The 17,134-nt window shown below is 44.3% G+C and overlaps 2 protein-coding genes across 2 annotated transcripts; one reads left to right on the forward strand and one right to left on the reverse strand.

The window, feature by feature from the left end:
- Positions 1 to 869: 869 nt before the first annotated feature.
- LOC127000197 (periodic tryptophan protein 1 homolog) lies at positions 870 to 11,569 on the reverse strand. Its single transcript, XM_050863609.1, has 12 exons — positions 11,465 to 11,569; positions 9,370 to 9,472; positions 8,861 to 8,919; positions 8,092 to 8,255; positions 7,783 to 7,974; positions 6,789 to 6,899; positions 5,369 to 5,543; positions 4,786 to 4,944; positions 3,637 to 3,751; positions 2,982 to 3,072; positions 2,330 to 2,563; positions 870 to 1,233 (listed from the first exon to the last, which is right to left on the reverse strand). The coding sequence occupies exons 2-12, from the start codon at positions 9,451 to 9,453 to the stop codon at positions 1,019 to 1,021; spliced, it is 1,599 nt and encodes a 532-aa protein (XP_050719566.1). The 5' UTR covers positions 9,454 to 9,472; positions 11,465 to 11,569; the 3' UTR covers positions 870 to 1,018.
- Positions 11,570 to 11,636: 67 nt separating this feature from the next.
- LOC127000196 (phosphatidylinositol-3-phosphatase SAC1-like) lies at positions 11,637 to 17,048 on the forward strand. Its single transcript, XM_050863608.1, has 2 exons — positions 11,637 to 11,794; positions 12,398 to 17,048. The coding sequence occupies exon 2, from the start codon at positions 12,407 to 12,409 to the stop codon at positions 14,198 to 14,200; it is 1,794 nt and encodes a 597-aa protein (XP_050719565.1). The 5' UTR covers positions 11,637 to 11,794; positions 12,398 to 12,406; the 3' UTR covers positions 14,201 to 17,048.
- Positions 17,049 to 17,134: the final 86 nt, after the last annotated feature.

Raw genomic sequence — 17,134 nt, forward strand, 5'->3', positions numbered from 1 at the left:
CCACACAGTCCCAACACCTATCCCTTCCTCTTGTATGTTAGCTATAGGTAACATATGAAAGGGAAAAATAGGTGTTGGGACTGTGTGGCAGAGCAGAGGGGAGGAGAAGACCTGCAGAATCAAATCCCCAAACTGCTATTTGAAATGGTCTGACTATACTAGACATGCTATAGTGTCTCTGTGGTGAAGTGGTTAGCATGCCTAGCTACAAATTTGTGGGTCTAGGTCCATGTCTCAGCTTGGGCAGTCAGTGCGTAGCCTGTTAAGCCTCCCTTTCCAAATGGTCACGGTTGATAAATGTGCACCAGGTGAAGGGTAGAGGGTAAACTGGTACCCTGGATGTTGTGCCTGCCCTGTGGTGTTATTGCCTGCCACAGACTCAAGGGCCAATGAGACGGAGCTGAGAACCACAGTCATGTGCAGCTATAGCGTATGCCCCCAACTTATTCTTACTATTTACTTTGACAAATTCACATCCTCTTTTTGATCTTACCATCCTATCACAGCTTACAGTTTTCTCCCTTCCCACCACCATGTCTTTACTCTGTCTCCTCCATCTCACTTCCATACATTACACTATCTTTTCCATACATCACCACAGCTCCTTCACATCCTTACTCCACCTGACCATGGTGCTCTATGGCTTCTGATGCCCGACATATTTATTCACCCATCAACTCATTCACTCCCTGCATGCTTCCCTTCCCACAGCATTACCTCAGGTTCTTTGTCCCAGCACCTGTCCAGAGCTCTCCTCAGCCTATCCTTGTCCTCAGCATGGCTCCAGAACTATGTATCAAATCTTTCAAACTATCAGATCCCCCTCAATGGACACTTATTATTAAGCAGGGAATTTGTTCATAACACTATTCAACATATACATTTATTTATTAGAGATGTTATTAGTAATCCCTTGTTATGAAGGCCTTGGGTAGGCACAACTTCACCACTCATACACACACAAAATCTTTCTTTCCTCTCAACAAGATAACAAACACTCCTGGCATCCACTCCCCTCCTACGTCCTTCTCCTCCGCCGGTCCAAGTGGCCGCCTTTCTTCTTCTTGAACTTTGGCCTGGGGTTGGGGTTGGCCGTGGCTGCTTGGCTGGTGGCGGGCTGGGGCTGGGTGCTGACGGGGGCTGCGCTGGGGTCGGCATTTGGGGTTCCATTCTCCACCTCCATCTCATCACAGTCCGCAGGAAGCCCCACCCTGCCGCAGAACCTGGCACGGACTGAACAAAGGGGGCAGGATAACACTCCCCTCCTCTTACTGACAGTCTTCTTCCTCTAAAGCTCTGCCTCAATGTTGCCTCTCTTTCTATCTTCTATTGACATTTTCATGCTGACTGATCTTCTTAACTTGCTAGCCCCACACGACTTTCTATTCGTGCTCGTCCCCATGTTATCTAAATCCTTTCACTGGTAAACTCTGGAACAGCCTTCCCTTGTCTGTGTTTCCTCCTGCCTATGACTTGACCTCTCTCAAGAAAGGAGAAGCAAAACACCTCTCCATCCAATATTGACCTCTCTTCTGTCCACTTCTTCTGTCTGCTTTTCCAGGAGCAGTGATCAGCAGGCTTTTTTTCTTTGTTTACTGCCTTTGAGCTGTTTACTTTGCCATAAAACAAGGAGGTTCAAGGAGGGTTTGCACCTCAGTTCAAACATAACATTCCAATTAGTATTCATTTGAGAAATAATACAAACTCTTGAAAATTAAGCTGAAGTATTAAAACAAAGTTTCTTCTAACTGCCGCCTCCGGACCCCACGTGGAACCTCAGTCTGTTGTCATTTGTCGCTGCCAGACCTCCTGCGCGCTCCAGTGTTTTCACTGCTTTCTTGTGTATTTTACACAAATTCTGTATTGTTACTACTACTACCACCATTACAACTATTATTATTTTAGTAGTGAAATCATGGCTTAGCTTGAGAAGCCTCTGGAGAGGGTCAGACTGAACCTTGGGCAGAAACTAGAAATTACAGAAAATGTATTCTCTTGATTTAGCGAACTGGTGCTTGGCTGAATTAGTTTATTAAATCAAGCTTCTACAGCAGAGGTAGCCAAACACCTCCTAAAACGAGCATAGGCACTCCCAATGAGGTATGCAGTGAGGGCAAGGGGTGGGGTGCTGCAAGCCTGGCAAAGACCCTCTCATGTCCTCACAATGTTTCATCTTTGTCTCACTAACACCAGACAGTAGTTCAGTGTGCTCTCTTAAGGACAAAGTCTCCTAAGCCTCACCGAACTAAATGCACATCAAGAAAAAAGATAAATACATAAAACAAAAAATAAATAAGTAAATAATATAAATGAGAGCACATCAACCCACCTTTCTCAGACTCCCGGATGTCCCAGACCTTGAAGTTGTTTTTCTTGTTGTCGCCACCCATGCAGAAGACGAAGGGCAGGTCAGGGCAGGAGGCGAGGCAGGTCATGGTGCCAAGTTTAGGCTCCCGCTGCTCCACCAGGGCCGGCGCCTCGCCCACGATGTCCCAGATCTTGGTGGTCTTGTCGGAGGAGATCGTCACCAGGCACCCTGGACACTTGGGGCTCATGACAATGCCTGCAAGGGGTGGAAATGGATATGTGACTAAAGATGGACATGACTAGTAATGAACATGTAACTAGTTTGTATGTAATGGCTACAGTTATGAGAAAAAAGAGATGAGGAAAAGAGTGGAAGAAGAAGAGATTAAAAGAGTAAAGGACAGAATAGAGGACAGGGCAGGAAAAGAGATTCGATGAGGAGAGGGAGAAGAGAGGAGAGAGAAGGAGAGGTGAGAACAGAAGAGGAAGGGAATGATCGATAATTTTACAGGAGTGGAAAGGGAGAAAAGATGATAGAGGACAAGATGAGAGGAAAAAACAGAAGAGGAATGACCATCACCAACACCTTTCTAGACACAAAAACAGGAGTAGATTTCAATGTCATGAGTCCCTTGAAACATTTACTTGTACTGCGCCAACACTTCCTTGCTCACCTGTACAAGCCTCAGTGTGGGCATCCAAGGTCCACAGAGGTTTCTCCTGCCTGGCGTCAATCAGGTACACTTTGCCCTTGTCTGTGCTGGCCTGAAAAATGGAGAGAAAAAGATATGGAGTTGGATATGGATGGAGCAGGAGGAATATGTTTTTTTTTTTTTTTTTCTTTTTTACAGTAAAGGAAGTAGTTCAAGGGAAAAAAAAGAAAAAACAATACAAAAAAACACTAATCACTGCTCCTATAAAAAGAAGTATAGAGCAGTTGTGAAAAGAGATTAGAGCAAGTTGTTATTAAAAACATACAATATACTGAATCATCATCATTAGCACTCACAGTTTACATAGCTTAAGAGGAAGGATGATCATTGCTGCTGTTGTTGCTATGGTTTAACAGATGCAGAAGAGAGTGAGGCAGAGAAGGTTGCAATGGTTAGGACATGTGAGAAGAGAGACGGACCAGTGTATGAAGGCCAAGGAGAACATGGAGAGGAACAGTGACACAAGACTTGGAGGTGTTAGAAATAGAGGAAGGATTAACAGTGGACACCGAAAGATGGAGGAGGATCATCATAAGTCCAACCCCAAGAATGGAAGATGGAGTACAGATGAAGAAGCTGTTTTTTACTGATGATGTTCTTGCACCCACCAACTCACCAGGCAATTGTAGGACACCGGAGAGAGGGCATCCCAGAGCACACACTCCACCTCGCCGTCCACCTTCCACGTCTTGCAGGTCTCCTCGCCACGGCAGTCAAAGATACGAACCTTTCTGCAGGGGAAAGGGAAGGGGATATGCTTGGTCAGAGCCTGTTGATCTTGATGCTGCTGTCACTACAATCTACACTTATTAACCCCTTGACTGCGGATTTCCTACAAGAAGACATCACCAAGCTACAGGAATGGAACAAAAAGTGGCTGCTACAATTCAATGAAGAAAAATGTAAAGTCCTGCACCTTGGGAGGGGATATCCAGCATACCAATACCACATGGGAAACACTCCACTATCCACCACAGATGGCAGAGAAAGACATGCGAGTATATGTTACCAGGCTACCAGTGAAGGCCAAATCTGTGCCAATCACAGCGGATGGGTTAATGCTACTATAGTTGACCCCCAAACTAACCCACAAAACTCTTAGAACACAATCCTCTCAGCATCACAGCAACATACATTACTCACAGGAACACAAATTTCAATGCATCAACAAACAAAACTCAGATCATAGCAGCTGTAAGGTCTGAATTCATTTATATATCAGTGCTCTTTATGATCGTCAGGGGAGGAGGAGACTGAGCCTGTCCAGCCTCATAATAATAAATAAAAAAAAAATAAATAAATAAATAAAAAAATACACTCAATCCTCAATTTCCTGGACTAATTAATATGGGGAGCACCTGTCTGGGAATCACAAAAATCTGGGAATCAGGAATCACTACAGTTTGGGGCTCATCCATGAAATCGAGGGTCAAGTGTACAACCTAGTAACAATAATAACGCTAACAACAACCATTTACAACACAAACTTAAAAGATGATAACAAAGAAACAAGCTAAATCAACTAGAGGAATCCCAATAACAACAGCAAAGCTTCAAAAAAAATAAATAATAATAAATAAATTAAATAAATATATATATATATATATATATATATATATATATATATATATATATATATATATATATATATATATATATATATATATATATATATATATATATATATATATATACTGGGTAAGGGAACGAATGGAATGATGATGAGGAACTCAACCTATCCTAACCCCTTCCACAGCCTCCTCACCCATCACAAGAGCCGGCAGCCAGCCCATGGGACTCCTGGTGGTGCCATGCTAGGCTCTGCACTTTCTCCTCGAAGCTCTTCAGCTGCTGTGCCACCGTGCCGTGCTGCATGTCCCAGAGGATGACCGTCTCGTCCACTGAGCCGCTGGCCAGGACGTGTCTGTAAGGGGAGGACATGGTAGTGGTGGTGTTGAGGGAAGCATTCTATTCACTCTTCCTTTACTGTTTATCAATACACCACAAAGATATGCAATTTTCTTACTCTAGATAAGCCAGGATGTGTCTAATAGGGGAGGACATGGTAGTGGTGATGGCGGTGGGGGAAGCATTCTATTCACTTTTCTTCTCCTTTTATCAATACACCACAAAGATATGAAGTTTTCTTTACCCTAGATCAGCCTCTGCTTCTCAGTACATACTTAAACATACACACACACACACACACTAAAGAGGGATGGAGAAAAATCTTGGGTAAAACATGGCAAGATTGGAAGTGAGACTCATGAACTAGAGAATATAGAGTAAAATGTACAACCAAAGTAACATTGTGGCAACCCAAGAATTGTATAAGCCGGGGCACCTACTCAGCATGTTTGTTCCAGGCCAGACTCAGGACAGGCTTCTTGTGGCCCACCCCTGGGATCTTCTTCTTCTTCTTTGCCTTTGAGCCGAGGGAGAAGGCCGGCTCCAGGCTGTCCACCAGGTCCAAGTCCCACACGTCTATCACGGGCGACATGCTTCCGATGGCCACGAGGTTGGCTGCGAATGAATGGAGAGTTAGTGGGGGATGTGGATGATAAACAAAGATGATAAATTATGGATTGTGTGTAGATTATTTTGATGCTAAGAGAAGGAAAAGAGTGAAGAAAAGTAAATGAAATGAGAAGCAAAAGAGAAGGAAGAAAGGAAGAAAATGAAAAGAGAAAGAAGAAAGGTAAAGAGGAAAGAAAGGAAGGAAATGAAAATGAAAAGAGAAGGAAGAAAGGAAGAGAATGGAAAGAGAAGGAGGAAAGGAAGAAAAAGAAAAGAGAAAAGTAAAGAGGAAAGAAAGGAAGTTAAGGAGAATGAAAAAAGAAGGAAGGAAGAAGGTAAAGAGGAAAGAAAGGAAGTTAAGGAGAATGAAAAAAGAAGGAAGAAAGGAAGAAAATGAAAAGGGAAGGAAGAATGGAGGAGAATGAAAAGTGAAGGAAAAGAAATCAAAGTATATTAAGTGGTGGATGTGAAAAAAGGAACAAAGGTGATAATTCATGTACTTTGTTAAGACAATTATGATGCTACGGGAAGGAAAAGAAATGCGACGGAAAAGAGAAAGAAGAGAGAAGGAAGAGAGGAAAAGAAATGAAAGGAGATTTAGTGGAAAACGTCAAAAAGGGAACAAAGGTGATACTTCATGTACTTTGTTTAGTCGATTATGATACCTCACAATACATCACGGGTGTAGGAATTTTTGTACTGCCAGAAAGACATATTATCCCTTAGTGTAGCAATTTAGGTCAGTATTGTTAGACGCTTCTGTCCCTCATATCAACTAGAGTGTTTTTTTAGGTTCATGGTACAGAAGAAGAAAGTTGGAAAGTTTCGTTTGGTCGGCGCATCATCTGTGGTCATATGCTGGAGAGAGACAGGAGGGGGAAGGAATTATATGAGAACAGAACAGACCCCAGGAGGCGGGACACAACCCCCGATTAATACCTGGTACCCATTCACTGCTGGGTGGACAGGGGTGTAGGGTATCGGAAAAGCCGCCCAAGTTTTTCCACTCCGCCCGGGAATCGAACCCGGGCTCTCTCTCTTGTAAGCCAAGTGTGCTAGCCACTGCACCATGAAGCCCCCATGGTACAGAAGAAACGTCAAACCACCAGTAGGGTCATAAAACTACCCCTGAAAATGCCCAAAACTCCTATGAAAGCCTTGTCAAATATGTGGGCTGGGGTGCCGAAATGTTTCAATAATACAGCTCTTACTTTCCTCTGAGTCTCTACCGCCTCCCCATTGCTGCCTCACCTGGTTTGAGCTGCTCGTCACTAGGGTCATAGTTCAGCCACTCCATCGCGAGGGGCACGGCTGGCAGGAGGATGTCGTGGTGGACGTAAAGACTCGCAGCCTCGTTGTACACTGCAAAGGAAAGGTCCCGCACACACTGAGTAAACACTAATATGAGGCGATTATTTATTTATTTAATTTTTTTACAGTAAAGGAAACAGCGTGAGACCAAATCAGTGTCATATCATGAAGAGAAACTTGGGTGGTTGCAAGTCGTGGTTCACATTACCTGCCAGTTACTTTAAATATAATCCTGTTATTCAGACATCATATATTCAGCCACTCTACTAGTAACAAACATTTTGAGAAGGGCACTTCTATGGGTAAGTGCATTTTTGCCTTGATAAGAAATTTGACTATAGGTAAACAACTAGGTTAACACACACACACACACACACACACAGAAAGGCAAAGAGTGTGTCACATTTTATGGAAAGACTGGAGAATTATAAATGTGGAGATGGGACCACACAAGTATAGCTCAGGTCCTGTATTCTACAAAAAAGTAAATACACACACACACACACACACATGGCCCGGTAGCTCAGTGGATAGACCGTCTGCCTCACAACCAAAAGGACTGGGGTTCGATTCCCCGGCTGGGTGAAGATAAGTTGAGTTTATCTTCTTTCATGTGTAGCCCCTCTTCACCTAGCAGTGAGTAGGTACGCGACGTAAGGCGAGGAGTTGTGACCTCATTGTCGCGGTGTGTTGTGTGTGAGTGGTCTCAGTTCTACCCAAAGATTGGTACTATGAGCTCTGTGCTCTTCCGTAGGGGACTGGCTGGCTGTCTCGAGAGACCCGCAGCAGACCAAGAGGTGAATTACACACACACACACACACACACACACACAGAAAAGGCAGTGTCAAACAGTTTATGGAAAGACAGGAGAATTATTAATGGGACAGGACCACACAAGTATAGCTACAACTACAACTAGGTCAATACACTCACCATACACCTCCAGGATGGCTGCCTCTCCCTCCACATGGCCCACAGCGATCAGGTTATCTGAGGGGAGGATGGCGTGGTTCTCCTTCTCACTGTCGTCATCGTCTTCCTCATCCTTCAGGGTCACGTACGGGTCCTCCTCGTTGCTTGCGTGGACCGCCATTGAGCCAAGCTGGAGGAGCTGCTTCAATTTGTCTGGGGGAGAGAAAATGGGAGGTTGTGTGCATGTTACTTTTTGTATTAGAAGTAATAAAAAAAAAAAGCCAACAATAAATGACAAGACCAAGTGTACAAAATTTGAGACAGGCCCACCTTCACTGTCCTCCTCCTCCTCATAATCTTTGAGTTGGTAGCGGACGTCAAAGTCTATGGTGTCGTCCTCCCTCAGAGCTCTTTTGCTGGTTCCCGCCGCTGCCGTGCCCGACGCCTCATTTTCTATTGCTTCGTATTCTTCCTCATTGACCTCCTCCAGCTCCCTGTGGAAGGAATGATCTTGTTATACAAATGAGATATATAGTGACAATTCTGTTTAAAAGTGACTCAAAAACTACATACATATTCTCTCTATCTGTAGCTAAAAAAGTACACACACACATATATACAGCAGGATCACTGCAACTGCTATACAATTTTCTTTAGTTATACATTTTTTGCATTTATTATTTTTTCATAACAGCTCATTATCATATTCATTTATATACTCCACTGGTTTTGCTTCCTCTAACATGTATTATTGTCACTGCTACAAAAATCCGTACTATAAAAGAGGGGGCATTCATTTTCTCGGCAAAATAACTTAGTATATTAGTGAACAAAGCCATAAAGCAAGGATTATCAGAAACACAGGCATTTCTGTAAATTACCTGGGCACAAGAGGGGTCAGCCAGGGTACTATTTAGAAGAGGTTACATTATTTGGTCAGGTTTGTTTAGAAGTGCAAAGAGCAGTACTACATAATGGTGCAGGTGTCATTCATTTACTGTTGACTAGCAAGAGGAGGAAGATCTTACCTAAAACACATGAACTAACATTCCCAGTGTAAAGTAAGCAGCCGCACTACAAGGCAGGTGTGGGTACTCACTCTATGTTGTCCTTGGTCTCTGCTATGATGCGCGCCAAGTCTTCCTTTGAGACCTCCACCTGAAAACAATATTATTAGCTGGCTGGTGCAAGGCTGGGAGAGTATACATAACAAGAGGTAAAGCTAAATGGTAAACTGTGAGTAGTTTATAGGTCACATAGGTATATTTAAACAGTATTTTGGAGAGTGCATCAAAAGGCTTCTACCCTTCATAGAGATAAATTACTATCTGTTAGGATGAAGTGGGGTTCTATTAGTTAATAGTTCTTGACTAATTCGGTGGCAATAGGTTATTATTTTACCATTAATAAGTTACCATATGAGTGGTGATAGGTAACAATCTGTTGGGTTGCATCAATGGCATAAATAACCTCACAAGATCAACTTTTTGCCAAGCTTCTCTGTAATTAACTACACAGTCAGTCTATTTGCCTGGCTGATGCTTGGTCAATAGACTCAGCTGAAAAAGTGACCAAGTCCTGCCTCTCTTTATCACCCACGTTCCTCACCTTGTCTGGGTTTTCCTTGGCTGCCCCGCGCGGCACCCACACGGCGCAGGTAATGAAGTTCACAGACTCCTCAACTTCCTCCATCCTGCCACTTCCTTCCTTACTGGGGAGACAAACTGGTAACTATTCATCAAAGATCACCAAAGGATTTCATGGACAAAAATTATTTTTAGTGATATATTTCAATGTATTTCCAACAATCTGGAAACAATTTCCACTGCAAATTACTATAAAACAGTGTTTTACCCTGTTGTCTCTATTTGGGAAGAAGTGGTTTACAAAAAACTTTATTCAGACCACAAGAAACATCTCCAAATTTATAGAAAATAAAAGCTTCGTCCTTGAAGATTCTGAAACAAAGGAATACAAATAAAGCACTTAAACAGTGGTGTGAGGAGAGGGGGAAGGAGGGAAGGGGGGCATCATAAGTGGCGTCACGAGACAGAGGATATCTGACATTTTACTAAGCACAATATTCATTCATCTATCCTTTAGAGACCCTAAGGCATGCCCTCTCGTATAGGGGCTTTGACACCCTCTACCCTGCTCAGGATCCCTAAAGGAACTCAGCCAAACAACCTCCTGGCACAGTGAATACACTTCAGACACCTTTAGAGTTGATATCAACCTCTGTGTACGGGGAGCGTCCGCTATGTGTTAAATAATGGTAACGTATGATCCTGATTATATTCATGTGAAATGTATGCTTATGGGAAAGTAATATACGCTTACTTTCAGATCTATAAGTCGATACATAATAGCAGGAAAAAATAAAATGTACTTTTTAACAAACTTCAATTCAAAATTCCTCTCTCATCTAATGACCTACGCTGCAGAAAAAAATACCACAGAAACTTAAAGCAGAATCCAATAGCTGTATCGTTGAAAAATTTTCAATTTTGCTTTTGTTAAATGATGAGAATTTTAAAAAATTTTGTTGGTGTATCTTTTTTTTTTTTTTTTACATTGCTGCCTATTGCGCCAGTAGGCATCTTCCCGGCGGGGCCTGATGGTCGGCCCAGCCCGTTCTGGTGCAGGCGAGTGTTTATAGTGGCGCCATCTAACGATATTAATTTTTTTCCGACAATTTGCCATTAATAGAATAGAAAACTCATGATGCAAAGCTTGCGCTTCCTCTCTTCTTTCCAATGATGTATTGTTTATTAAAATCGGTCAAATAGCGGCGACGGAATTTCAGAAAAACTGAAATTAGTCCCGCTTTCTAAAAATGAGTTAAAAGTCCGCAAATTTATAGAGTTCACCCTTTAAACCTAAATGCCTCCCCAGTTTGTATTCTTTACTGAATTGCAGTTTTTTCTATATTGTGAAGGACTTCATGAGTCTGATGGTGTCCTTTTCTTGGAAATCGAGCCAAAATGCGAAAATTATCTCTGGCTTCTCCGGGGTCACTGATGTGTGTCAGCTCTGCTGCCTCCAAGGCCATCGCAGATGCTAGCTTGCCTAAAGATATCATACAAATATTCTTTTAGGCTATTTTCTACGCTGAAACATGACGACGTATGCACCTGTGTATGAAACTATGAATATAGCTTCTTTTTTTTCTTCTTTACTTGTCAGCCTGCAGTGCCGGTACACTTTCTTGAGGGAACTGAATGTTAGTCGGCCCCAGCCTGTCATGGCACAGGCAAATGTTTTATAGTGACATAAGTGACAAGTGGAAGAGGATGGGGAATTCAGCCATAACTGTCATTTTTGCTTATTTCTTCATAATATTTTGTCACAAGCTAGCCGAGGCGTATACAAACACATAAAACACACTGGGACAGCAAAGACGAGATGGTAAGTCTGCAACTTAGCTCGGCCACTGCAAAATACCATACAGACCTTCATATTATGATTAAAGGGAGAATATACATGCCCATGAACCATATATGCAGACACGCATGGCTGAATACCATCCTAACCAAAGCAAACCCTGACCGCCAGTGTGGGGCTGCTGCTGCTCTCTTACCCTCTGCTCTCTGCCCCTAAGGAGGCTTGACTCCAACTTTGCCACTTGCCCATCAACTTCAGTGTGTTTCTGAGCACATGGCTCGTAAATTAAGTGTATGAACTTCAAAGGCTGACTCATTACCTGAAAAAGCGAGGCTGAAGGTGAAGGAGCTGCCGCACCGCCTGCACACGTGTTTTGGTTTGATCTTGATCTTGATGTCACAGGTAACAAGCGTCTCGTTGGACCCTTGGCCTTGGGAGTCACGTTCACCGAAAGACATGCTAGTTGTTTTACTTGTCTTAATTCTCCTTTTTAGATATAGTAAGTCTAAGGAAAGTCTGTAATACTGTCAATCTACAACAGTGACGAGCCGAAATGACAGGTGTGGACAGGAGGCAAGACCAGGACCCAGGGTGACGGGAGGTGTTGATCCTGAACAGCTGAGGTGGCCATTAGGCGTTACATGACCAGGTAATGTTGCCTCAGCCACCCCCCACACAGACCCACGGCCGCGCCCAGGGCCTGCCTATGCCTGCACGAGGGCCATGGCTTGTACCTGAGGGCCTTCTTCTTTTTCTTCCCTGCCTGCACAGCCTACGATAAGGGGGAGGGTAGGCCTGGTCTTAACGCCGTCAAGGGGATTAGGTTCAAATATAGGCCTATCGTGTAGTTTATGTATATTGTGTGGTGTAAAGTTCGGTCTGCTAAGGAGTATGTCAAGATATAAGCCTGTTTTCTAGGGCCTGTGCTGGGATTGTCAAAATTTAGGCCTGCTGTCAAGGCTTAGAAGGGGATTGTCAAACTTTAGGCCTGTTTTCAAGGGCCTGTGTGGGAACTGTGTCAAAATTTAATGTCAGTATAGTCAGAAGCTTCCACCTCACCAACTATTTTCAAAGGCCAAAAAGTAGATCAGTTGGGTTCTCATGAGTTCTTTTAGGTTCATGGTGCAGAAGAAGGGTCAGACTACCACCAGGGTCATAAAACTACCCCTGGGAATGCTCAAAAACTGCTCATACTTAAGTGAAGATTGAGAATCCCTAAAGTCCTAAGAAAAGTCATATTATTATTCACCAGGAAGAAGAAATGGCGAAGGTGTCACCGGACGTTGCGGAGGAGCTCGTCTTCCACCAGACGGATGACCGATTCTACCTGGAGCCGGTCAACTCCCGACAGGTGCTGGTGATTGACCGTCTCAACCATGACATCACGCTGGAGGAGAACGTGGGCCAGGTGCCATTTGGGGCCGCCCGGAGAACAGTGTATGGCCTGGTTGGCATCCTGCACCTCATAGCAGGGCCGTACCTCGTCCTGGTAACCCGCCGGACCAAGGTTGGTGTGCTCAACAAACAGACGATATGGCGGGTGGTGGGGACGGACGCGGTGCCGTATGCGCGCACCACGACGCACCTCACCCCAGAGCAGCGCCAGTACAATGAGAAGTACATTGCCATGGTGCAGCAGGTCCTGTCCACGCCATATTTCTACTTCTCCTACACATATGACCTGACGCACACCCTCCAGAGGCTGTACTACACGGCCGAGGACTTTCTCCAGATGGCGCTGCATGAACGTGCCGACCCCAGGTTTGTGTGGAACCAGCACCTCCTGCGGGACCTGAGTGTGCAGCCTGAGATGAGTGCCTTCTGCCTGCCCATCATGCATGGCTTCATCTCCATCAAGCAGTGCAGCATCAACGGGGAATGGTTCACCTGGTCCGTTATATCGCGGCGGAGTGTCTACCGTGCCGGCACTAGGATGTGGATGAGGGGCATTGACCAGGAGGGAGCCGTCGCCAACTTTGTGGAGACGGAACAGGTGGTGGAGTTCCGGGACTTCCGCACGTCATTTGTCCAGACCCGAGGCTCCATCCCTCTCCACTGGTCGCAGGAGCCCAACCTGAGGTACAAGCCAGACCCGCGGATCAGGAATGCACGCCACGAGGAGGCCTTCACACGGCACTTTGAGTCTCAGGTGCTCAACTACGGGCGACAGGTGGCCGTCAACCTCGTCAATGGGAAGGGGCCGGAGGGGAAGCTTCACGACGCCTTCCGAAACCTGATCGAGACCAGCGGCCGGCAGATGATAAAGGACAACGTGCGATACGAGCACTTTGACTTCCACCACGAGTGCCGCAAGATGAGGTGGGACAGGCTGAGCATCCTCATGGACCGCCTCGAGCAAGACCGCGAGACCATGGGCTACTTCCTGCTGCGGGAGGGCGTGGTGCTGCTGGAGCAGGAGGGGGTCTTCCGCACCAACTGCATAGACTGTCTGGACCGAACCAACGTGGTGCAGTCCATGCTGGCACGCAAGCACCTCCAGTCCGTCCTGACACGCATGGGGATTCTCTCTGAGCGCCAGAGGATCGAGGATCAGCTCTCTTTTGAACTGGCCTTCAGGAACGTGTGGGCCGATAACGCGGACGTGATCAGCACTGAGTACTCCGGCACCGGGGCGCTGAAGACAGACTTCACGCGCACCGGGAAGCGGACGCGGCTGGGGCTGCTGAAGGACGGTTGGAACAGCGGCATCAGGTACATCAAAAACAACTTTGCCGACGGGGAGCGGCAGGACGGCATGGACCTGTTCCTGGGCAAGTACCAGGTGGAGCCCGGTGAGGGGGTGACCCGGCCCTGCCCCCTCAAGAACCAGCAAGGGAACAGGATCCTTCTGTTCCCCGGGGCAGTGTTCTTCTCCCTCCTGATGGTGTTTGCCTGCGTCCTCCTGCCGTCAGAGTACAACTCCTTCATCCTCCTCTCCCTCCTGTTCTGGGCGGCCATGATGGTGGCTGCAGCCTTCGCCACTCTCCTGCAGGGCCGGCAGCTGGTGAATGCGCCGCGCCTGGCCACACAGAGCCTCACCCTGGCCACGGCCTGATAGAGTGCTTCAGAGTGACGTGCGACTCCAGCCAGTGACACTGATTTTATTTTCCCTGCGTGTACATACAGTGGGCTCGTTGTTCTGTATGCAGACCACACTATATGCTTGTAATTCATGGAGGCACATTTGTGTGTATCCACTTCAGAATTATTTGTGTAATATATTTTTAAAATATGGTAAATTTTCCTTGTGGTTTTATGTCAGAGGCTGTGCTGTGCCCTCTCAGTGACAAAGTGACACACTTGTGCTATACACTCTGCCTTGTTGCCTTGACTGCCAGTGATCCTTGATGGCACACAAACACGCGTTGCAGACAGCAGTGTGGAAGACACCAACAACAGTGCTTTTTCACAATTGAATTTCAGATTATTAAGATAAGAGTTCTGACAGATATTGATTCACATGTGACTGAAGAAACTGAGTTCAGATGATAGCTCTTGGTGCCACTAAGATCGCAGAGCAGTAAGATTTATCTTGCGACTGACATGTGTGTGAGTATTAGAAGAAGAGTCCATCCTTGTTCCAAAGTTTCAATGCCCATAAAAAATGTTCACTGAATACATTTACACTAGGAGTGGAATGAGCCACCTAGCAGTGCTGTCGTTGTGGTGTGTCACCGGCCCGGTGTGGTGGACAAGTGTGTGGTCCTTGAAGAGGTGCAGTGTACTGTAGACTGGTAACACATACATGTACAGTGAAGTATAGGTACATAGAGATTCAGTGTTTTCACTTGTGCTAGAATACATTCACAATCTCTGTGATGTAGATTCAGAAAGTACATATTCAGAAAATAATTTGAATTGGTCCACACATTGATGTGAGGTATTGCAGCGAACTACTATACTAATGGCAGGTCACTTGGGTCACTTGATGTGTCAGCTGCACCACTCTAATGCTTTAACACTGGTGAGAAGCAAGGACTCTAGGATGCAATAATTAATTATGTTTCATTAACAGTGTGTAGGCTTTGCTTGTCTTGAATTCAGCATTCTTCTAGAATATCACTGAAAGCTTGTTAGGATTATGGCAACACATAAGGGGCACTTGCTCATTCCTCAGAAAAGAAGAAAACATTGACGTCCAGCAAGACATTTTCTTTCACTTGAACCAGCAGGTTAGTTGTTGCTCTTCAGCACCTGAACTGCCATTCCCTGACCAGACATGACCACTACTCCTTTAGGTGCACAGGAGGCAAACCAGCGTGTTAGGCCGCCACCAGGAATGGGTTGACGTAAATACAGGGACCACTTTAGTTCATACTTGTATACTGAGTTACTGTTAATGCTCTGCTGATCTCCAAGGATGCACAACTGACACACCTGCCCCTACAGGTCAGGTGTGTAGCCAAAAGGTCATGGAACAAATGCTGAATATGTTTAGCCTGTCATTGAAGATGTATATTACTGCCAGTCACTTTAATATTAAAACTCCGTGAAAAGGTTAAGCAGTTAATACATATAGGTTTGTTATGTGAATGTTGGGTTGTATTATGAAATATTGGAAAAAAGGGGGGGTCCATTTTATTCATCTCAATTAAAACAAAAATCTGTTACCACAATGTTGCAGTGATACCCCAGAGTTTGTTTCTTGTGTTCATTATTGGTAATTTTGTTTTTTTCCATGCAGACTGATTGGGTTATGTTTGCCTGTGTGAGTCTTCATGTGCAACAGATCAGTCATTGGCAGGTCTAGTGGGCACAGTGATTATACCAAATGACAGAACTGTAAACACACTACTGGCTTCATAGTGTGTCAAGAATGTATGTGATGGTGTTTGCATCCCAACACACTGGAATTTGTGCTCTAAATATGCATTTAAAACAAGAACTTTACACATCCCATGAAACAGACTCTTAGCTGTTCTTTATTCCAAACACCAATTGACATTTTCACTTTAAATTAGTGTAGTGTGTGTGGTCCAGACTGATGCCTCTGCACTCCTACAGCTGCCAACCAACCCTTCTTGTCCCTGCCAGCCAATGTTCAAATTGCTAAGGCCCAGGGCACACCGACTCATGAAGGTGATAATTTAAAATACACAAGTCAGGCAAGGATCAGAATTGTTTAATTTAATACTGAAAAGTAGATCATAACGTGCCCTCTCATGGTCCTTAAGAAATGCAGAGAATATAACTGTTTTACATTAATGACATGTGAAAAGCCAATATTTAGCTGCTGAGGGTGTCCATGAGGCATTGCTTTAACTATGCTCTGTTCAAAGACTTTTTGAAGTTTTCCAATACAAGACTAGTGACTGGCTTGTGTGATTTAGCTGTTGTTGATATGTTTGTGTTTTTAGAAGGTTTGCAGGAAGGTGGTGGTGGTGTGGGACAGAAGTATTTGTTTTATAAGTCATTTAATGGCTTATATTCATGTATTTTTGAAGTTGGGAATTTACATGATTTCTAAAACTAATAGAGTTGAGATTCTCCAAAGTTTATCAATATTTATAAGATTATTATATTTTGTGGGAATTATTGACAGTTATTCTCTACCACTGCTTTGGCAGCGTGGGGGTAAAGCAAACCCAAGCTGTTGGTGAAACTTTGCTAAATTTTTTAAGGTAGTAAAAATGTTTGTGATTTTCTTGGTTATAGAGAAGGTGGCTCAAGTAGTCTCCAGTATTTAATTTTTTTTTGCAGCTGTAATTGCTAATTTAAGTATGATTTGAATGTATGGTCTTCAATGCCTGCCATTACCTTGGCTGCACTGCAGTCTTTACTTCTGTCTTTGATAAAATGATTCTGAAATTTGTTTGGTGTGTCAGCCGTACACTGACACATCTTTTAGCTGTTTGCTGTTATGTACCTTTATAGCGTTATGTTAATTTATTACATATTCTTTATCTAAAAAATAGTTTTAAAAGTTTGAAAATCTTCAAGCAAAATTTCAGTTATGCCATGGCTTTGCTGTGTTGGTGATTGTTTCCCT

This window comes from Eriocheir sinensis, chromosome 18 (genome assembly GCF_024679095.1).
Source record: "Eriocheir sinensis breed Jianghai 21 chromosome 18, ASM2467909v1, whole genome shotgun sequence".
Taxonomy (NCBI): Eukaryota; Metazoa; Arthropoda; class Malacostraca; order Decapoda; family Varunidae; genus Eriocheir; species Eriocheir sinensis.